A 23,595-nucleotide genomic window follows, 5' to 3' on the forward strand; every position below is an offset into this window, starting at 1 on the left:
CACAACGCAGCTACACCGCAGTTCGCTGCATTTTTGTTGCGGTCCGCATGCTTTATTGTCATACAGAACGCAGGCATTTTTACTTGGAAGTGAGGTCATGAGGTTTCCTGTTGACCTCACTTCCTGGCAAAGTTCAGGAAAGCCGGTGTCGCCAAAGTGCCCGCCCCGACCCCCAACCCCCTCCCGAAAATCCAAGACGGCCGCGCGCACAGCCGCCTGTTTCTGTCGCATGTCCCATAACACATGCGAGAGAAAACTGCTCCCCAGGCCCTGCCAGGTCACCCCCTATTCCCCCCCGGTAACCCCCATACCTGTCACAGCGCTAATCCCCCGTGGCCCCCTCCTCTTTCACAGTGCGCGCCAGTCACATGTGCAGAGAGCAGCTGTCAGGTCGTCTTTCAGCCTTCAATGACGCCGGCTGCTGCTCCCTTTCTGCAGCTGTGACCCGAGGAGAGTGGGTGCAGATTCTTTGCACCCACTCTCCTCAAATGGAAGGTCTGCACTCCTAGAAAATGGGGGACACGTTCCCTGAGTGTGCCCCCCATATTCTAGAAGGTCCAGAGTCGTGGGACGTCAAAAATGGATTACAGGGACCCGATTTTTTTTTTCTTTTCAATAAATTGGTGAAAGAGGGAATATTTTGGGGAGTGTTTTTTCAAATAAATTTTTTTTTTGTTGTTTTTTGCTATTACTGTCAATTAGTTATTTCGGGTATCTGATAGACGCGTGACATCACTAATTGCTGGGCTTGATGCCAGGTGACATTACACATCTGGTATCAACCCCCATTTATTACCCAGTTTGCCACCGCACCAGGGCAACGGGATGAGTTGGGGCGAAGCGCCAAGATTGGCGCATCTAATGGATGCGCCACTTCTGGGACGGCTGCGGCCTGCTATTTTTAGGCTGGGAAGAGTCCAATAACCATGGCTCTTCCCACACTGAGAATACCAGACCCCAGCTGTCAGCTTCACCTTGGCTGGTGATCTAATTTGGGGGGACCCCACGGTTTTTTTTTTTAATTTTTTAAATTTAATAAAAAAAAACAAAAAAAAAAACAAAAGCTTGGGGAGCCCGCCAAATTGGTCACCAGACAAGATGAAGCTGTCAGCTGTTTGCAGGTTACAGCTGTCTGCTTTACCCTAGCTGACTATCAAAAATAGGGGGGACCCCACGTCATTTATTTTAATTTTTTTATGGGCTAAATACAAGGCTACGCACCCTTAGTGCTACATGAAAGGCACTAAAGGGCGCCAGCTTAGCATATGCAGGGTGGTGGGTCGTTTATACATGTTTGACATCCATTGACGCATTTTTGGCTGTGTGCCCACAATCAGGGTTTGCAGCGTTTTGGGCGCAGTGTTTTCCCTGCGTCCATAACGCTGCGTTGTACAGTAGAAGCACAGTGGAACGATTTTTAGAAATCCCGTGCCCACTGTGCTTCTTTTCTCCGCAGCATAAACTGACCTGTGGCATGGCTTCCTGAGCCTCAGCATGTCAATTTATGCTGCGGAGACGAGAGTGTTCTCTGCAGGTAGAATAGAGCTAACGTCCACAGCAGCCTGAACCCAAATCCTGGGCATGGCTAGCTGCGTTCTCCCGTGGCCAACACTCACATCTCTGCAGAAAGGCTGGCACTGTGTACTACATGCCGTGTCACTGGATCATGTGGTCAAAAACGCACCTGAAGAGAACGCATGAAAAAGGCATGTTTTCTCGATGCGTTTTTTTTTCCAAAACGCATTGTTTACAATTGTCCTCTCTGCCAGAGAGTTCCCTTTTTTTCTGCACTGACAAAAACGCAACGTGTGCACATAGGTGTCCATTGGATTAAGGCTATGTGCTCAGAACCGGCCACAAATCTCTTCACAGTACGATAATCACGCTTATGTTTTCGTGAAATATCTAATGTTTTTATCACTTGTCCAAGGCATTGCACTATTTGATGCTTTTCGGCAGCAGAGGGATCCTTTTTCTTTCCCATGTTATTGAAAACTGTGGCCTGCTTAATATTGTGGAACATGCAGTTTTCCTTTTTTGGGCTCACCTGGCAAACAATTGTCACAGGTATCGGAGATTGAGTTCAGTGATCCAAAGAACCCTGAGACAATACCATCAATGAGTTTCATTGAAAAAAATTACGGTAAATAAATCGCTAGGACACAAATCTAATTTGCAGAATAATTTGGAACATGGTGTAAAAAGTATTGAAAGGAGAAATAAGATCAGCAATATATTGTCATTTTTATGCCGATGCTTCCTCACCACCCCATAGGTTTTAGGCCGGTTTCACACATCCGGCTTTTTGCCATTTTGTTGGATCCGGTGCTCTCCCGTACAGTTAATACAGTACAATGACAGCGCAACAAGCGCCGGTCACATGCTGTCATGTGACCGGCGCATGTGACCCGGAAGTTACAGCGCTGTCATTGTACTGTATTATCTGTACGGGAGAGCGCCGGATCCGGCAAAACGGCAAAAAGCCGGATGTGTGAAACCGGCCATAGCTTGCAGCAACCAATGGCTACATCAATGACCATAGTGGCCACTGACTGGTACCACACCACAGAGTCCAGGGCCAGGCAAGTAAAAACTAATCTTTTGCACTTATACCATTGTCAGCCTTTTCATGGGCTTGGAAACCCTCTTTAATTAAAATGAAAATTCCACTCTCCAGATGTAGACGCGGGTTATAAGCCATTAGCACACACTGACTCAATCAGGTTTGCTGTTTACATTTGATGATTCAAAGAGAATATTTGCAATCCCAGTATTATGAGGCTGTCAGATCGGGTGCGATGGGCGGACGGACCTGCTGATCTCACCTGAGGAGGACACACGGGTGCAGAGGGCGATACCGAGGTGACACAGCAGACTGGTATCATACAGTCACCAGGCCCTATGAAGAGCACAGGTCTTACTTCACTGATGAAGAATTCACCCAAGCACACAGCTCTATTCAGGAGGATACAGCGCCTTCACCCATATGTCCCATTTAGGACATCAAACAACGCATGTAGAGGGATTATACCTGCAGCCATACCAATGAATTCATCTGAGGGTATGGCAGAGCCTCGGACAGCTGGCATTTTGGCAAGAAGATTCCAGCAGCCAACATAAGGGTTGGTGGTAGGGGGCTTCGGGAGGACTGTGCTATAGACTCCTGCCCTCCATACTGAAACGTAGGCTGAGACCTCAGGCTTACATAAGACACACAACACCTTATAACGCCACAACAGGAACCTCACCACTGATTTTTAAGATTGATTATAAAATATAGTCTTTAATATTAATGGAGGTTCCAGTTGAACAGGTTTATAAAGAAAAGTAAGAATAGATGGGGCCGCTGCCAAATAGTTCTTACCTTAATGAATAACGAGGCATAATTACAACAGGAAAGATGCATAATACGGCCAAAAGCACCGAGGCACACTTCTTAACCCCTTCCTGACATGCCAGCAGGATCATCTGAAACTAGCCTGGATCGCCGAATAACATGCACTGCCGGACAGGGACACCCGAGTGCTGCACTCACAGGGGTGCACAGTACTGGGCAATCGAGACTCCTCCAAAACAATTGTGGGGTGCTCGTAGGTTACCCGGGCAGCCGAAAACCAGCTGCACGTGCTGTCACCTTGGCCCACCTGTGAAACCCCACCAAAGGCCGATATTCACCGCATGGAAAACCTCCCCAGGAGAGTAGGAGTTGTTAGAAGCTGAAGGGCTGGACCAGCTTAATATCTATGGATTTAGGGTGGGCTGTGAAAAGCTCCTGCAGGTGGTACGTGGAGGGAGTTTAATACTAATGTCCATACGTTTTACTTTAATTAGTGCATATACCTTTATGATTAACTATAACAATGATTTATTACACCCCCAATTTGGAGTAACTGGGTCAATAAAAAGGGAGAAGACTAGGTGTCAATCATGTAGGGAATGAGATTACACAACACGCTCATCTCCGGCGCATGCTTCTAAGTCTATAGGAATGCAGCACTCTGCCGCACATATATACAGCTCGCTGACCTATATACCCGTGCATTAGTGTGCCACTTAATGGAATCCTCCACATACTTTCTCATCTCATATCATGTGTGACAAGAACACGATCCAGCTCTTCATTTTCCAGTATTCTGTCACCATCATCTATGGACAGGACTGGAAATCTAGGTCTGCCCTCAAGAAACAAAAGGCAAAAGCTCTTCCCTACTTTGGCTGTAAGATTTGTCGTCATCTGTAGCTCATAGAAAAGAATAGTTTATCACTGATCAGAGAATCACTGACGTTCTGCTCCATAGCTATTAGGTCCCACAGTTTTCTACTTCAGAGACCCAATAGTGATAATTATATAGATAAAAAAATAAATATATTATTATTATTATAGCGCCATTTATTCCATGGCGCTTTACAAGTGAAAGAGGGTATACGTACAACAATCATTAACAGTACAAGACAGACTGGTATGGGAGGAGAGAGGACCCTGCCCGCGAGGGCTCACAGTCTACAGGGAATGGGTGATGGTACAATAGGTGAGGACAGAGCTGGTTGCGCAGTGGTCTACTGGGCTGAGGGCTATTGTAGGTTGTAGGCTTGTTGGAAGAGGTGGGTCTTGAGGTTCCTCTTGAAGCTTTCCATGGTAGTGGAGAGTCTGATGTGCTGAGGTAGAGCGTTCCAGAGTATGGGGGATGCACGGGAGAAATCTTGTACACGATTGTGGGAAGAGGAGATAAGAGAGGAGCAGAGAAGGAGATCTTGTGAGGATCTAAGGTTGCGTGCAGGTAGGTACTGGGAGACTAGGTCACAGATGTAGGGAGGAGACAGGTTGTGCATGGCTTTGTATGTCATGGTTAATGTTTTGAACTGGAGTCGTTGGGCGATGGGAAGCCAGTGAAGGGATTGGCAGAGTGGCGAGGCTGGGGAGTAGCGAGGGGAGAGGTGGATTAAGCGGGCCGCAGAGTTTAGGATAGATTGGAGGGGTGCAAGAGTGTTGGAAGGGAGGCCAGAGAGCAGGAGGTTGCAGTAGTCGAGGCGGGAGATGATGAGGGCATGCACTAATGTTTTTGCAGATTCTTGGTTAAGAAAAGCACGGATCCGGGAGATATTTTTGAGTTGTAGTCTGGATGAGGTGAAGAGGGCTTGGATGTGTGGCTTGAAGGATAGAGCAGAGTCGAGGGTCACTCCAAGGCAACGAGCTTGTGAGACTGGGGTGAGTGAGCAACCATCAAGTTTGATGAAAAGGCTTGTTGGAGGAGATGAGTGAGGAGGAGGAAAGACAATAAACTCTGTTTTGTCCATGTTAAGTTTTAGGAATCGTGCAGAGAAGGATGAAATAGCAGACAAACATTGTGGTATTTTGGTTAGTAGAGAGGTAATGTCAGGTCCAGAGAGGTAGATCTGTGTGTCATCGGCATAGAGATGATACTGGAAGCTGTGGGACTCTATGAGCTGTCCCAAGCCGAAGGTATAGATGGAGAACAGCAGGGGTCCAAGAACTGAGCCTTGAGGGACACCAACATACATACACACACACTGTATCTCTATTAGGGGTGATCGAATACCTCAAATATTCGGCTTTGCGAATATTCAACTAATAACTCGCCGCAATGCGAATATTCGATGCGCAATGTAAGTCTATTGGAAGCCCGAATAGTTGTTATTCGGGTTTCCCATAGACTTACATTGCGCATCGAATATTCGCGAATAGTGGTGACCTATTCGGAAAATATTCAAAGCCGAATATTTGAGGTATTCGATCATCCCTAATCTCTATCTATCCATTTAACCTGGTCCCTTTACATGGGAGGGATGGATATATGGCCAAGCTAGTAGCATTCGTACATATGCTCACTCCAGATCCCAGACCGATACAGCGGCAACCGCTATATGGTAGCGTCATGTTATCCAAACACGGCAGCAGATTCGTTCACCCAAGAATTGGGCCAATTATGCGAATGATGCTCTGATCAGACTGCCAGCATGGTGTGACCACATTATCTCGGATGATAGAATCACAGCACAGGTGAGCAGAAGATTAAGAACAAAATTTCTCCATTCTGATGTTATCCGAGTGCAGTCCAATGATTTGCACAGACACAGACTTGCATGAACAAGTACAATCCAAACATCAGATCAAACCCAGACATGCAGCGATTTTTTCTCCGGACACAGACACGTGGGCCGAATGCGATCCGTTTTGTCAGATCACGCTCGTATGGCAAATACAACCATCTGCCGCTGCCCTGTATATTGTAAACACAATATAACTATCGTAGTGAAGATCCCCGGTCAGGTAGGCAAGTTTATCCACCTTTTCTAAGACTATCCAGTAAGCCAGGATACTTAATAAATCAACATCTGACAGGTCCATTTAATGGCAGAGTTTGCCAAAATAAAGAAACCTCCATTGTCTTTCTTCTTAAAACAACAAGACACTGCTCCCACGCTGCACATACGTGCCCACCATGAGTACAGGGCCTCACAGACTTTGCTCGCTTTAGCCCACTTTAGCATGTGAAAGCTGAACTCTCGTGGCCCCATAATTGTCTAGTCTTTAAATTTATATTATACTGACAGCAATATACTGTAAGGGAAGAAAACTTGATTCCAGTGATGTGTCACTTACTGAGCTGCTTACTGTAGTTTTGGTATAATTATTGTTTAATCGGCAGGAGATTATCATTGCAGAACTCAAACTTGCTGCCATATAGTCTTCCATATTCGTGCACTCAGTGTAACCCCAACCCCACAACAGAAAGCAGTCAATCAGTGCTGTGGGTGGGGTTATACAGAGCTCAGCATTCAGTGAAACCTGTCGAAAATAAAACCGGGATTGTATCAAAACAATAGCACCCAGTAAGTGACATCACTTGAATCAGTGTCTCTGTCACCAAATTTTGCTACTCCTCATCTGGGAGCAGTATAAGGGCAGATTATATAACAATCACTGTAAGCCATTCTTTCTCTGCTCCCTTCACAATGATAAGAACCTCCTGAATAGTGGTGTATGAGTAGTTAAGGTCCATACATAGCAGCTGTACAAAGAAATACGCACCTATATATAGCCTGTGCTAAGATACTGGAGCCAAGTCTAAAGCTGCATGCCCACGATCAGTGTTCACAGAGTTTTGGATGCAGCATATTTCAGCTGTGTCCAAAATACTGTGATGTACAGTACAAGCACAGTGGATGAGATCTCTAGAAATCCCATGCTCACTGTGCGTGTGTGGCACGCAGCGAAAACTGACCTGTAGTGTGGCTTTTTGAGCCGCAAGCATGTGAATTCTTTGCTGCAGAGTCGCAAGCGTCTTCCAAAGGGAGAACAAAAAAAAAAAAAGACCGCAACTGTCGGAGCCCGGATCGTGAGCACAAGCAGCTGCGGTCTCCTGCGGAGCAGACTCACGACCCCACAGGTCAGGACCCAGCAGGCCCAGATTATGGGCACATACCCTAAGGCTATGTGCCTGCAGGAGACAAAAAAAAAAAATACCCACTCATCATGATTATCCGCATAGTATAACATATGTTCAGGAAGCTATCCGATAAAACTTCGGACAGCACTCAACTGAGTTGTACACTATACACTAAAGTGAGCGTAACCTAAAAATTAATCCCCAAAAAACACCCACCTCTAAACGCTGGATTTGCAAATGTCAACTGTGGCCGCTAATTAGCAGACATTTAGTCTAACCACAATTCTATGCGCACAGAACGATCATAAGGGTACATGCTGACGATCAGGACTCTCTGCGGTCAGAACGCAGCGGGTCCTGACCTGCGGGGCTGCGCGTCTCCTCCGCAGGAGCCGGCAGCTGAGTGTACCAGTGATCAGGGTTCCGTTCGCTGCGATCTCTCGCTTGTGTTCTCCCCGCGGAGGATGCAGGCAGTTCCGCAGCAAACAATTGACATGCTGTGGTCTGGAAACACGCACTGCAGGTCAGTGTTTGCTGCTGGAAAAACAAGCACAGTGGGCATGCGATTTCTAGAAATCCTGTCCACTGTCCTTGTACTGTACACCGCAGCGCTTTGGATGCAGCTGAAGCAGGCAGCATCCGAACCGCTGCAAACACTGATCAGGCACGCAGCTTTAATACGACCATTCTGTGCACACACACACAACTTCATCAGCAGAAAACCTCCTGTTTACACAAGAAGCATAAAAATCATAACAGACAACTCCGAATTTTGTTATCAGGCATTTGCTGGCCTATCTGAAAAGCCCGATGGTTGACATGACTGTTCCCCAATTATCTGCAAGATCTAAAGGCAGCACAAGGCTATGTGCGAGAGACATATCTGCGGGCGTAAATAACACTGCACATTTCTTTGCAAAAATGGTGCAGTTAAAGCAGTGACATCCGCAGTGTGGACGCTGGGGTTCTTTTCACCATCACTTTCGGCTGCCGTCACACACAGCTTTGTGCATTTTCGGAGCTGCTTAAAATTGAACTGCTGCAGCATATAATAAGCAATATTGTTCATTTGTAGGATGACATTTGATGAATCATTTTTTATATATTAAGCAGTTTGTGATAGATAAACCATGTGCAGAGCTAATACTCCCACTAGACCCAAGTCTTGAGAGGAGCGGCAGCAGTGCGCGGTGAGTGGCAGCGCTGACAGGGTAATAACCGGTGCCATTACCAGTCACTAGATGGGAATCACTCAGCCTCGTCACATAATGTGACAGCGCACTGTATGAGCGGATCACGTCTTCACACCTCGAGGAGTTTATACACATTTGTCCAAAGGCTGACACTAAAAATCTCCACTATACAATAAGACTATAGAAATCGCCCCCAGACATTCACACTGCAACAAGGAGCAACAAGGAGCAGCGCAGATAGCCACATCTGATTATGGGATTATTGCCTTCTCCAGCATGACCCCCTCCTACCAGAGTCACCCGGGGGCCACAGCCATGATGACACGGCAGGATCTGCAACACAGAAATCTACTGTTCAGTACAACTACACATTCAGTAGCAGCGAAATGATGAAGTCACATAGCGTCCACATATACCATCACGGTGTACCGCCTAAGGCCCCCTTCACACGTCCGTGAAACACGTGCGTGTTTGGTCCGTGTCCGTATGTACCAGAGACACGGACAAACGTGGACCATTGTTATTCAATGTCTGTGGATACACGTACGTTTTTCCATACGCTCCGTGTGTCCGTGTGCGTGACACGTATGTGTATCCGTGCCTCACGGATGCTTGTCCGTTTTTGGCACGGAACACGCACACGCGCATCCAATGATAGTCTATGGGTGCGTGAAAACACGTACGTGACACGGATGCATCTACGTGTGGTCCGTGTCCGTTTTTTCAACTTTGCTTGTAATTAATGTATCTCTTTATTGCCAGGTGTCTTCAATTTGCTTTGAGCTGTATTTAATGTCATTTTGCAGCCTGCAGGCATTAAGGAAGGAGTGTGAGGCTTCATTTGACCGTTTCTCCAGCTTGTTTTTGGTTTAGTGCTTGAAAAACTCAACAAGACCCAGTATGGAAGCACACCAAAAAAACCAAATCCGGATTAGTGGCTCATTTAAGTTGGAAAATGTTAATTAACACCAGCATCAACACATTAAATCATTAATGTGATGACAATCCACAGAAAAACGTTCTTGAAAAACGGATGGCAAACGCTAGTGACACGGATCACACACGGACTCTAAAAACGGACAAACGGATGAATCATACGGACATACGGAGGCAACACGGATGTTACACGGAACAAGAATACGGATGAAAAAACGGACAACGGACATGAAAAACGGTCCGTGAAACACGTGCGTGTTTTTAACGGACGTGTGAAGGGGGCCTAAAAGTACAGAGAAAACAACTTCACCTACGTGCTGCTCAGATAGTGAAGTCTGATCTCAGACCAGAGAGGATTTGCAGAAAGGACTGAGAAATGTCATCTGATAGAGAAGCAAAGAAGAACACAGCGCCTGATGGAGATCATACAGGAACACATTGAGGGCTCCATAACACAGTGGAGGGACTGTGCCGCCATACAGGGCACCACAGATTTACTCCATGTACAGACCACAAAGCAGGTAATAAAACAGAAAAATACAATATGGAAAGCCAGTAATATAGGGATCATATCATCCGGCTTCCCTCCTAAAATCTCAGAAAATTAGCCCTGAACAGTTCATGTTGTCCACAGACATATAGGCATATCAGCACTATCACGCTCGGGTGTTCGCCACTCAAAACGAACAGCTGGATGCTCGGACGGACGCAACTCATGTACGACTATAATGGAAGACAATGGGAAGATCAACGGAAAAATGCTTGCTTGCACATATAGTACTCGAGTCGCACCCGTCCGACTGCTCGTTTCGCATATCCAGCACCTGAGCATGGTTGTGCTTGCTCCTCACTAGGTCAGGACCATTCCTCACCACTAAGGCTATGTGAGCACATTGCATCCTTGTGAGGACCACAAAGCAGCAGCAAATTTGGCAAAAACACGTCAAAAAAAAAAAAAAAAACCAAAAAAAAAACCATGCGTTTTTGTCCATTGCGTTTAAGCAAATCTATTGACTGGAAGGGATCAAAAACGCAGAAAGAATTGACATGCTGCACCACAAAGATACAACCAAAAAACAAGATCCGCACAGCAAACATGAAATCTCACACTTTGCTGGGGAAGGAAAGTCATGCACTTTTGAAACCAAAACTGCACCTGAAAAAAAGTGCAAAAATGCAGCAAAAAAACGCAGTGTGCGTACATAGCCTTACTGTGACCGGCTACACCAGCACAAAGCCTTTGGCTGATGTGGATGAGATCCCTACAGATAGCTAGGGAGGGTATGCAAACTGCCAGGGATTGCCAGCAGTGGTCATGTGGATGCCCAGCATGTCATCCATCACCTTCAATGCAGAAGTGAGCAGCACTGGAGAACTCCTTTTGGCTATGTGCCCACGGGACTCTGTACCCGCGGATTTATCTGGATTTTCTAGATAAATCCGCAGGTTTTAGCAAGTACAGACACTCCCCATATTATCCTATGGGACATGGGGAGTGTGTGTCCATGCTGCGGTATATGCGGCGAGGAGTGCTGTGTCCATGCTGCGGTATATGCGGCGAGGAGTGCTGTGTCCATGCTGCGGTATATGCTGTGGATGTCCCGCAGCCGCACATAACTGCATGTCAATTATTCCTGCGGAAATCCCACCTCTCCACTATGGAGATAGAGGCTGGGACTTCCGCAGGTTAGTCGCACGAATGTCTGCGGGAAACCTGCGGACGTACCTGTGGATATATCTGCGGGTACAGAGGCCCATGGACAGAAAGCCTTAGGGTATGTACGCACACTGCAGTTTTGTTTCTCCAGCAAAAAACGCATATAAAATGCATGCGTTTTTTCACTATATTCAATGGAAAAAGGCAGAGAAGTAGTGACATGCGGCTTCTTTTTTTCTTCACCCAAAACAGAAGCAATGTGCACACAGCCCTTCTGATTTCTCTCAGACTTTGCTGGGGAAGGATAACACATACAGTTTAGGGCAACAAACTGCACCAAAAACTACACTGTGTGCACAAGGCTGTAAACCATTACCTGCTGTCAGATTTATTTTATTTGAACCTCAACAATCCTTTTAATTGCTATAACGTTGGGGGAAAACATTAATAAGAAGGATTTATACAGTCCAACTTGTAAACATAAGACCCAAGGGTCAGACAGAAGGCAGTCACATGATCACTCATCCTGACCTCTGTGTCCTATATAATGTGCTTATTAGGGATACTGGTCACATGGCCTCATAAAAGGAAACGTGTACACTCATCACCTCTCTGCAAACAACCCTGTGAGCAAATATCCAGAGCCACCACAGCTAGAGACGGCCAGTGCCCGCTCTGCCCAGCGCCACTCACATCGTGTGCTCCGAGGGAGCAGAGAAGTAGGTCTCCCCAGCCAGATCAGGGGCATTGGGGACCAGACTGCCACTGACAACATTATCAATGATTCATGCTGAAAGACCCCTCTAAATGGCTCATTCCAGGGTCCAACTCATTTCTGTCAGGGGCTGGGTATTCTTGACATGAAGGATAATGCCGCACGCAGATCTAAAGGGAACCTGTCAGGTGCAATATGCACCCAGGACTACGAGCAGTTCTGGGTCCATATTGCTAATCCCTGCCTAACCGTCCCTGTATACACTAGCATAGATAAAGAGATCTTTTGAAAAAGTATTTCTAAACATCTTTATTGCATGCTAATGAGTGAGGGGACTAGTCCCTTGGGCGTTCCCCCGGCTAGTCGGTCCCATTAGCATGTTAGTATGTCCCTGTGGGTGTGCTAACATGCCAATGAACGCGCAGTAAAAGAGGATGATCTCCCTCACCTCTTCCATCGCTGCCCAACACTGGATTTCAGCTCACTGTGCATGACCCTGGTGTTTCAGTCATGTGTAACATGAAGCCCGGTGTATGCGTCCTGGCTTCAAACTGCAGTAGTGCGCACTGCCCCAAAATCCGGCGTTGGGCAGCGGAGAGGTGAGCGATATCATCCTCTGATGCTGTGTATTCATTAGCATGTTAGCACATCCACAGGGGCCCACAGGGGAGTACTAACATGCTAATGGGGGTGACTAGCCAGGGGGACTAATGCCCAGGGGACTACTTTTACTAAAGATCTCTTTATCTATGCTAGTGTATACAGGGACGGTTAGGCAGGGATCAGCAATAGGCACCCAGGTGGTTCCGGCAGCATATTGAACCTGACAGGCTCACTTTTAAGAGTCAGGAACTTCTGATAGTTAGAAGCAACTTAGAAATGACATCCTGTATATAATTTGGGTCTAAAAAAAAAGATATATATATATATATATATATATATATATATATATATATATATATATTCTCTATATCTATCTATCTCTCTAGAGATTAGAAATATTATATATATATATATATATATATATATATATATATATATATATATATATATATATATATATATATATATATATATACACACACATACACACACACAAAACATAAGCGCACACCACATATACATGTACAATAAACATGCACATGACACTGTATATACACACACATTAGTATATATTATATACATACACACCACATATACATACACATATACGCAATAAACATGCACATGACACTGTATATACACACACATTAGTATATTATATACATACACACCACATATACACTGTACACATATATACACATGCACAAAACATACACACACCATATATATGTGTGTGTATAATATATATATATATATACACACACACACACTGTACACATATTATATATACATGCACACAACATATAAACACACACTGTGTACATATACATATATATATATATATATATATGTATATGTTCACAGTGTGTGTTTATATGTTGTGTGCATGTATATATAATATGTGTACAGTGTGTGTGCGTATATAATATATATATATATATACACACACATACACACGCGCACACGGTGGCCCCACAAGTGCTGGGCAGGCTCTCACCAGAGGAGGCAGATGAGGAGGAGGCAGCAGATCCCCACGAGCCGCTTCATCTCTCCCGGGCGCCCCCTCGCATCCTCCCCGGCATGTCCCCCGTACGCTCTGCTTCAGGCCGCCGCTCTGACACCGGGGTCTCCTCAGCGATCAGCAGCGGCTCCGCCTCGCTCGGCACACACCACGTGATCCCACGTCCAACGCGGCTGTTACCCAGAGCCGGCGCCTCCACGGTTACATCCAGCTGAGGTGGAAGCAGCCGCGTCACTAAGGTCAGAGCAAGCAAATCAGAAAGCAGCCTGCATGTCCTCCCCCACCCTCTGGACACGTATTGGTTTGCTCCAGAAAGGGGAGGTGGAGACTTTAGACTTTCCCAACAACAGAGCTTGTGTGGTGCTGGGAGCACTTCCGCTGTACGTGTCTCCGGCAGTGACGGGGTTACTCATCCATCCGTCACCTAAGGTGAGCGCAGCCTCCAGGACGGAGCCACAGGCGGGTATGTGGGGGAGGAGTCCGCGGCGGGGCCGCCCCTAATGGATTATACATCAAATCTACCTGGATCAGGGAGGAGCTAAGCAGAGGCGGGCTTACTACAACCAATCACAGGTCATCTTCCATTTCTCAGACACTTGTTACACAATGAAAGCAGAAATGTGATTGGTAGTTATGGAGAGCTGTTATTTCCTCCACCTACTGTATATGACCTGCCTTTGTACCTCCTGAGTGGAGATACAGAAATCCTCCAGCAACCAAAATGTTTTCCCTTAAAAACTAAGGCCATGTGCATAGCACCATTTTTCAGGCAGGTGAAAACAAGATTTTCAAGTAGAAACTGCCTCATGAAATGGCTTGTGCCTGTGACTGTCATTTTGTCACAATAATGGCCACTCACAAATGACTACTTCCACTGTAGTGACCACTCCCACTCTGTAGTGACCACTCCCACTCAGTGGTGACCACTCCCACTCTGTAGGGACCACTCCCACTCAGTGGTGACCACTCCCACCTAGTACTGACCACTCCAGTCAGTGTTGACCTCTCCCACTTAGTAGTGACCACTCCCCCCACTCAGTGGTAACCACTCTGACTCGGTGGTGGCCACTTCCACCAGTAGGGACTTAGTTTCCCACTCAGTGGTGACCACTCCCACCAAGTACTGGCCACCCCCACTCTCCACTCTAATTTTAACCTTCAGTGAGCGCACAGTAAAGAGTGAATATATATATTTTTACTAATTTTGGCAAGATAATAAGCGGTAATATTTAAGATTGTGTATAGAAAAAAAATGGCAAAATCTATGGATAAATGTGGCCCTGTATGAGATGGGAGGACGCCATTGTGTGACTATAGGAAATAGAAAACTGCAGCCACGTGACCTGCAGGCGCCTCCCAGGGTCCGGTGAGCACATGCCGCTGGCATCGGGTGCGGTGGGGGCCCCAGAGAAGCCACCAGACCGCTGTAGGGGTGAACAGAGCACAACGGCGTTTTTAGGCAGATTACATAAAAAAGAATGAACATACAGAGCAAGGTCAAAGCGACTCGGGCCCAAACTGCGGACACTTCTGTGAACTATTCAGGCATTTAAAACCGTGAAGAGGATACAAGAGGCGACTGATCCGATCTCCCGGAGGTCTCTTAGACTATTATATACAATACAGTGCTGGTCCAGGGGAGGGGGGTAAAGCAGTTTGTTTTTTAGAAACCCTTAAGGCCGCTTTACACGCTATGACCGCTAAAGCAATGTCGTTGGGGTCACGGAATTTGTGCCGCACATCCGGCCGCGTTAGTGATGTCGTTGTGTGTGACACCTATGAGCGATTTTTAATTGTCGCAAAAACGTTCAAAATCGCTAATAGGTGACATGTCCCCCTGTTCCCAATTATCGTTGCTGCTGCCGGTACGATGTTGTTCCGCGTTCCTGCGGCAGCACACATCGCTATGTGTGACACCACAGTAACGAGGAACCTCACCTTACCTGCGTCCACCGGCAATGCGGAAGGGAGAAGGTGGGCGGGATGTTATGTCACGCTCACCTCCGCTTCTATTGGCCGGCCGCTTAGTGATGTCGCGGTGACGCTGAACGCACCTCCCACTTGAGGGAGGGATTGCTCGGCGGTCACAGCGACGTGGCTGAACAGGTAAGTGCGTGTGACGCTGCCATAGCGATATTGTTCGCTATGGCATCGATCACCACATATCGTTACGACGGGGCGGGTGCTATCGCGCTCAACATCGCTAGCAATTGCTAGCGATGTCGTAGCGTGTAAAGCGGCCCTTAAGCTTAAAACCCAGTGTTTTCTGAAAGGAGACAATCCCTTTTAGTTTAGCACTTGTCTGAATTTCAGCTAATTCTGGTTTCCAATGGAGGCCATTCATGGCCCGAGTCTGGACCACAATGTTCTGGTCAGGAGACCCGAGGCCGTTCCCAGTCCATTCTCTAATCATGTATGTCTGAGGTGTGAGATCTATGGGGAGATAAGGTATGCACACCAGTGACTATGGAAGGGGAATACATGGAATAGCAGAAACTGCTGTGTGAATACTGACATGAAAAATTCAATAGCTATTTGTTAGAATGAAATGTGAAAAATGGAACCTGCATTACTGCCATGAATATATGAATAAAGAGAAATTTAGCTACTGAATTGATCAATGCAGAAGAGCCCCAACACTACGCCAAAGTATTTCTCTACGTTGGGGTCCCTAGCTTGTGTGTGTCCTCTCATGCAGTTAAAAAACTTACCGTGTATGGGACGCTGAGACCCAGGCTATATATGCGTATAATGTGGATTGGCAATAGGTGTGTATGGGGAGGGTTCACAAACGAAAAACAACTAACATTAAGGAATAACGTTTGGAACTCCATTCTATGTCTGAACTGGGTGCAAAAAACCTAAAAAACATCACTATGGGGAGATAAGGTATGCACACCAGTGACTATGGAAGGGGAATACATGGAATAGCAGAAACTGCTGTGTGAATACTGACATGAAAAATTCAATAGCTATTTGTTAGAATGAAATGTGAAAAATGGAACCTGCATTACTGCCATGAACATATGAATAAAGAGAAATTTAGCTACTGAATTGATCAATGCAGAAGAGCCCCAACACTACGCCAAAGTATTTCTCTACGTTGGGGTCCCTAGCTTGTGTGTGTCCTCTCATGCAGTTAAAAAACTTACCGTGTATGGGACGCTGAGACCCAGGCTATATATGCGTATAATGTGGATTGGCAATAGGTGTGTATGGGGAGGGTTCACAAACGAAAAACAACTAACATTAAGGAATAACGTTTGGAACTCCATTCTATGTCTGAACTGGGTGCAAAAAACCTAAAAAACCTGTGCATACCTTATCTCCCCATAGTGATGTTTTTTAGGTTTTTTGCACCCAGTTCAGACATAGAATGGAGTTCCAAACGTTATTCCTTAATGTTAGTTGTTTTTCGTTTGTGAACCCTCCCCATACACACCTATTGCCAATCCACATTATACGCATATATAGCCTGGGTCTCAGCGTCCCATACACGGTAAGTTTTTTAACTGCATGAGAGGACACACACAAGCTAGGGACCCCAACGTAGAGAAATACTTTGGCGTAGTGTTGGGGCTCTTCTGCATTGATCAATTCAGTAGCTAAATTTCTCTTTATTCATATATTCATGGCAGTAATGCAGGTTCCATTTTTCACATTTCATTCTAACAAATAGCTATTGAATTTTTCATGTCAGTATTCACACAGCAGTTTCTGCTATTCCATGTATTCCCCTTCCATAGTCACTGGTGTGCATACCTTATCTCCCCATAGTGATGTTTTTTAGGTTTTTTGCACCCAGTTCAGACATAGAATGGAGTTCCAAACGTTATTCCTTAATGTGAGGTGTGAGATCAGCCTGAAGCTATAGACTGCAACATTGCCACGTCTCCAGGACACCTAGAGTACGCGGACCCTTTCCAAGGGTGAAATCTGTAGCAAATCCACAGGAATTTAAATCATCAGTACATTTTACGCTGGGAAAATCAGCATTGTATTGATCACAGAAGAGAAAATGTTTTGATCGGTAAAGGGGTATTCCAGCATTTATCACCTGTCCATGGATCTGTGGGGATTTGGTTGCCGGGCATGGCCCTGTGCCTTCATTCCCCTCCAGTCTATGGCACTGATGTCATTGGAAATCATTAGGCTGCGTGCCCACGATCAGTGTTCACGGCATTTTGAAAGCAGCATGGTTCGGCTGTGTCCAAAACGCTGCGTTGTACAGTACACGCAGTGGATGGGATTTCCCAAACCCAATATTACCATTTCTGTGTGGCTCTACCATTACGCCCGCTGTCTTGGGGTTATATTTGACTCCGATCTCTCCTTCACTCACCACATTCGTTCACTCCCTCATTCATGTCATCTCCACCTCAAAAACATCTGTAGAATTCGACCTTTTCTTACCGTTGACTCTGCAAAAACTCTTACTGTCGCTCTCATTCATCCTCCCCTGGAATACTGCAATTCTCTACTAATTGGTCTCCCTGTTACTAAACTCTCCCGTCTCCAATCCATCCCGAATGCCGCAGCCAGGATAATTTTTCTCTCCAACCTCTTTACCGATGCCTCTGCTCTGTGCCAGTCATTGCACTGGTTGCCTATCCATTACAGAGTCTAATATAAACTTATCACTCTCACCTACAAAGCGCCCGACAGTTCCTCACCACCCTACTTCACCTCCCTCATCTCTGTCTATCACCCAACCCCTGCCCTCCGCTCTGCTAATGCACGAAGACTGACATCCTCAATAATTTGAACCTCCCACTCCCGTCTTCAAGATTTCTCACGAGCTGCGCTAATGCTCTGAAACACACTACCAAGAACAATCCGATTAATTCCCAACATCCACACCTTTAAGCGGGCTCTAAAAATGCATTTCTTTAGACTAGCCGATCACCTCAGCTCCCTCATCTAATCGAGTCCCATTCTGCCCTTCATAAAATTTACTTCCAATTCTTGACCCCTGTATCTTCTGGTTGCATTCCTCTTCATGTACTTTTTCACTCTGTATGTATAAATTCTGGCTGGCGTCCGGTCCACGCAGTTGGTTTTGAATACCCTAAGAAATCGATGGCTGGACCATATATGACAAGCTTCCCCCCCATTCACCTTTTGTGGATCCCTTATTTCCTCATAGATTGTAAGTTTGACTCTCCTCATGATTAAGCATATGACTGAACGCGAAACGTACGTAGAGGTCTGAGGGTACATCTGTTGAAGTCTGTGAGCATTCCTGGTTCAACCCTGAGAAAACCTTTGTTACTTCCTTATGCACTTTACACTTTTGGCATGTTATTCTGAAATTCCCCCTTTGTATGTGCACTACTGCTTCCATAGCGGCATGATTCTGTAGCAGGAATTCAGACCTCTCCACTGCTAACTTGTTTCTCTTTTTGGGCTGTGTCCCAGGGTGCTCATTACCACCATTTATTTTCATGTGTCGTTTTTATCTTTTGTATTATTCATTTATGCTTGTATTGATACTATTGACTTTTCTATGATCGTTTAAATAAATTTGTAATTTTACATTGACCATCAAACTCCTTTATCTTTGCGTCTGTACATGTTCCCTATAAATTATAAAGTGCTGCGGAATATGTTGGCGCTATATAAATAACTATTATTTATAGAAATTCCATGCCCACTGTGGATGTACGGCCTGCAGGGTAAACTGACCTGCAGTGTGGCTTTCCAAGCCGCAGCATGTCAATTCTTTGCTGCGGAGTTGCAAGCGTCATCAACAGGGAGAACAGAAGAGAGACCGCAACTGCCTGAGCCCGGATCGTGGGCACGAGCAGCTGCTGTCTCATGCGGAGGAGACTCGCATCCCCGAAGGCCAAGACCCACTGTGTCCAGGACACAGCGGGTCCTGATCATGGGCACGTACCCTAAGGGTCCTAGCAATCGGACCTCCACCAACATAGAACTGAAGAAAAAGAGTAAGCACTGACGTGTAGAGGTCAGCAGAGCAGCAGCGGTCAGTGTCTGCACCCTAGCACCCCACGCACTAGTATCACTTGATCGTTGGGGTGTCTGATATGAATAGGTCATCAATATCACACAGCTGGACAATCACATTGAAAAAAGGAAAATGTAACCATGTTCAGTATCCGCTGTATAGATTCCCTATCCATTGTATGGGGGATCACTTCCTGATTGCAAGGGGTCCCCGACTGCTGCAACCTCCATAGATTCCAAGTGGATCCCATGTGAATGGAGCTGCAGACGATCCTATGGGCTGATGTGCTATTCCTCCTTATGAGATGCCAGACATAGCCGTGTGCTGGATTCCAACCCTCCCATAACACCACGTGCACACGTTAAGTATTTGGTGAGTTTTTTACCCCAGTATTTGTAGTCAAAACCAGGAGTGGGTGATAAATACATAAGTGGTGACGCGTTTCAGTAAATAGCGCTCACACTGGAGAATACCCCTGTAATTAACATTTTATTACCCCAAATAGAAGCACATAAGGGTTTTCTGATGGCGCTGATGATGCCATGCAGAGGGCTGCACAGGCAGGGCATGGGGGAGGGAACAGAGCCCAAACATGGCCCCGCAGCCACCGTCTCTCCCAAATTAGCCACTTGTAGAATGTCATGGTAACAGCCTGGTCCTGGCGCCTGTGAGGTGACCACAAGGTACAGAGGCTGCATTGGCGTGCGGGGAGCACCGAGGCTCAGCTCCACACATGGCAGGTCGCGGTGTGCTAGCCAGCTGTACACACCAGTGCGTTTCCTCCGTGGTTACGTCACGTGCAGCGCACACACAGAGCGTCAGCAGCCTGTGAGCAGCGCACATTCCGGCCGTTCTCGGCTTCCTGGGAGGGATGAGTCACATGACAGACACGCAGGGCATGCTGGGAGCTGTAGTCTGACATGGACGCTCTCCGGCGCTGCTGCTCATCAGCGTCTTCCGTCTTGTTGACACCGCTGTACACACAGGTAAGGCCGCGCAGGCTCATGGGAAGGGTCCGGCTGCGGTACCGGAACTGTGTCACTCATGCGTACGATACAGCGCTCGTTATCGGCCATGACCGGTAACCGCTGGCGGCGTTCCTGCAGGCATGTAGGAGGACAGCTCATGGGCTTTCTTCAGGCGCGCCCCTCTGACGTAGCAGTTGGTTGCTTAGCAACCGGGTATGCTTTTGGGTACTGCAATTCTGATTTTAGACAGTGATGCCGGAAATCCGCCTGGAAGTGTCCGGACTGCAGCGGATCAGCGGCAAAACCGGACAAGTCACAGCAACACATATGTATTACAGTGTATAATGTGTGATAATGTCACCGTGTGATGATACAGGGGTCACCGTGTGATGATACAGGGGTCACCGTGTGATGATACAGGGGTCACCGAGTGATGATACAGGGGTCACCGTGTGATGATACAGGGGTCACCGTGTGATGATACAGGGGTCACCGAGTGATGATACAGGGGTCACCGAGTGATGATACAGGGGTCACCGAGTGATGATACAGGGGTCACCGTGTGATGATACAGGGGTCACCGAGTGATGATACAGGGGTCACCGTGTGATGATACAGGGGTCACCGTGTGATGATACAGGGGTCACCGTGTGATGATACAGGGGTCACCGTGTGATGATACAGGGGTCACCGTGTGATAATGCAGGGGTCACTGTGATGATACAGGGGTCACCGAGTGGTAATGCAGGGGTCACCATGTGATGATACAGGGGTCACCGTGTGATGATACAGGGGTCACCGTGTGATGATACAGGGGTCACCGTGTGATGATACAGGGGTCACCGTGTGATGATACAGGGGTCACCGTGTGATGATACAGAGGTCACCGTGTGATAATGCAGGGGTCACTGTGTGATGATACAGGGTTCACCGAGTGGTAATGCAGGGGTCACCGTGTGATGATACAGGGGTCACCGAGTGGTAATGCAGGGGTCACCGTGTGATGATACAGGGGTCACCGTGTGATAACGCAGGGGTCACCGTGTGATAACGCAGGGGTCACCGTGTGATAACGCAGGGGTCACCGTGTGGTAACGCAGGGGTCACCGTGTGATAACGCAGGGGTCACCGTGTGATAACGCAGGGGTCACCGTGTGATAACGCAGGGGTCACCGTGTGGTAACGCAGGGGTCACCGTGTGGTAACGCAGGGGTCACCGTGTGGTAACGCAGGGGTCACCGTGTGGTAACGCAGGGGTCACCGTGTGATGATACAGGGGTCACCGAGTGGTAATGCAGGGGTCACCATGTGATGATACAGGGGTCACCGTGTGATGATACAGGGGTCACCGAGTGGTAATGCAGGGGTCACCGTGTGATGATACAGGGGTCACCGTGTGATAACGCAGGGGTCACCGTGTGGTAACGCAGGGGTCACCGTGTGATAACGCAGGGGTCACCGTGTGGTAACGCAGGGGTCACCGTGTGGTAACGCAGGGGTCACCGTGTGGTAACGCAGGGGTCACCGTGTGATAACGCAGGGGTCACCGTGTGATGATACAGGGGTCACTGTGTTATGATACAGGGGTCACCGTGTGATGACACAAGGGTCACCGTGTGATGATACAGGGGTCACCGTGTGATGATACAGGGGTCACCGAGTGGTAATGCAGGGGTCACCGTGTGATGATACAGGGGTCACCGAGTGGTAATGCAGGGGTCACCGTGTGATGATACAGGGGTCACCGAGTGGTAATGCAGGGGTCACCGTGTGATGATACAGGGGTCACCGAGTGGTAATGCAGGGGTCACCGTGTGATGATATAGGGGTCACCGTGTGGTAACGCTGGGGTCACCGTGTGATAATGCAGGGGTCACCGTGTGGTAACGCAGGGGTCACCGTGTGGTAACGCAGGGGTCACCGTGTGGTAACGCAGGGGTCACCGTGTGATGATACAGGGGTCACCGAGTGGTAATGCAGGGGTCACCGTGTGATGATACAGGGGTCACAGTGTGATGATACAGGGGTCACCGTGTGGTAACGCAGGGGTCACCGTGTGGTAACGCAGGGGTCACCGTGTGATGATATAGGGGTCACCGTGTGATGATACAGGGGTCACCGTGTGGTAACGCAGGGGTCACCGTGTGGTAACGCAGGGGTCACCGTGTGATGATATAGGGGTCACCGTGTGATGATACAGGGGTCACCGTGTGGTAACGCAGGGGTCACCGTGTGGTAACGCAGGGGTCACCGTGTGGTAACGCAGGGGTCACCGTGTGATGATACAGGGGTCACAGTGTGATGATACAGGGGTCACCGTGTGGTAACGCAGGGGTCACCGTGTGGTAACGCAGGGGTCACCGTGTGATGATATAGGGGTCACCGTGTGACGATACAGGGGTCACCGTGTGGTAACGCAGGGGTCACCGTGTGGTAACGCAGGGGTCACCGTGTGGTAACGCAGGGGTCACAGACACTTCCCTCCTGCACCATTCCAGCAATGTTGGAGCCGGGTCTCCAGTGCCCGTGTACTATTCTCATGGCTCAGCCAGTCATCCCTCACTAATGGGTTACAGTTTTCTTCCCTTGAACGCCTCGCCCAGAGCGGAGCTCACTGATTGGCTGCCACACCGTCGATATAACCTGAGATGTGCACTGAAGGCCACCTGGATTATGAGCATAGACTCACCAGTGGACCCAGGGAAGGTGAGGGGAGCAGCAGGAAAAAACTAAAACTGGCCACTTATAATCTGGTGACAGGTCCTCTTTTACATCAATATTACCAAATTTTCTAGAACTCTAGCATGCTTAGTATGCTACACTTTTGCACACAAAGGTACACAGCAGGAAAAACACCGCATCAAATGCTCATTGTGGGAACGTACACAGGTTTGACTTTAGCTCAAAAAATCTCAGTGTGCACATGCCCTTAGTATATGTCACCCAGAAGGGTCCCCAGGCAGCTTCAGCCCTGGAGATCTCAGCGTGTCCATCTATTATATGGTCGTTTGAATCAGTGCCATGTAATGCCACATTTTACCTTCAGTGGCTGCCGCAGGAGTAATGTGTGCCGATATCCAGCAATGGATAACAGATCATTTTTAGGATCCAGCTAATTGTTGACT

The 23,595-nt window shown here is 47.5% G+C and overlaps 2 protein-coding genes across 11 annotated transcripts in view; one reads left to right on the forward strand and one right to left on the reverse strand.

Annotated features, from left to right (window-relative positions):
• The window catches only part of SUCO (SUN domain containing ossification factor), a 155,998-nt gene extending 142,202 nt beyond the window's left edge, over positions 1–13,796 (reverse strand). For 2 of the 4 annotated variants that reach the window (XM_075322227.1, XM_075322228.1), the window contains exon 1: positions 13,511–13,796. In XM_075322227.1, the coding sequence (XP_075178342.1) occupies positions 13,511–13,560 (50 nt within the window). In that variant the 5' untranslated portion in view covers positions 13,561–13,796. The remainder of the gene's footprint in view (positions 1–13,510) is intronic. The other 2 variants (XM_075322229.1, XM_075322226.1) reach the window with 1 other exon arrangement.
• PIGC (phosphatidylinositol glycan anchor biosynthesis class C) overlaps positions 13,736–23,595 on the forward strand; it is a 56,623-nt gene continuing 46,763 nt past the window's right edge. For 2 of the 7 annotated variants that reach the window (XM_075322236.1, XM_075322231.1), the window contains exon 1: positions 13,801–13,963. The gene's annotated coding sequence lies outside the window, so the exon portion shown is untranslated. The other 5 variants (XM_075322233.1, XM_075322230.1, XM_075322238.1 and 2 more) reach the window with 4 other exon arrangements.

The sequence above is a fragment of the Anomaloglossus baeobatrachus genome, chromosome 8 (genome assembly GCF_048569485.1).
Source record: "Anomaloglossus baeobatrachus isolate aAnoBae1 chromosome 8, aAnoBae1.hap1, whole genome shotgun sequence".
In the NCBI taxonomy this organism is placed as follows: domain Eukaryota; kingdom Metazoa; phylum Chordata; class Amphibia; order Anura; family Aromobatidae; genus Anomaloglossus; species Anomaloglossus baeobatrachus.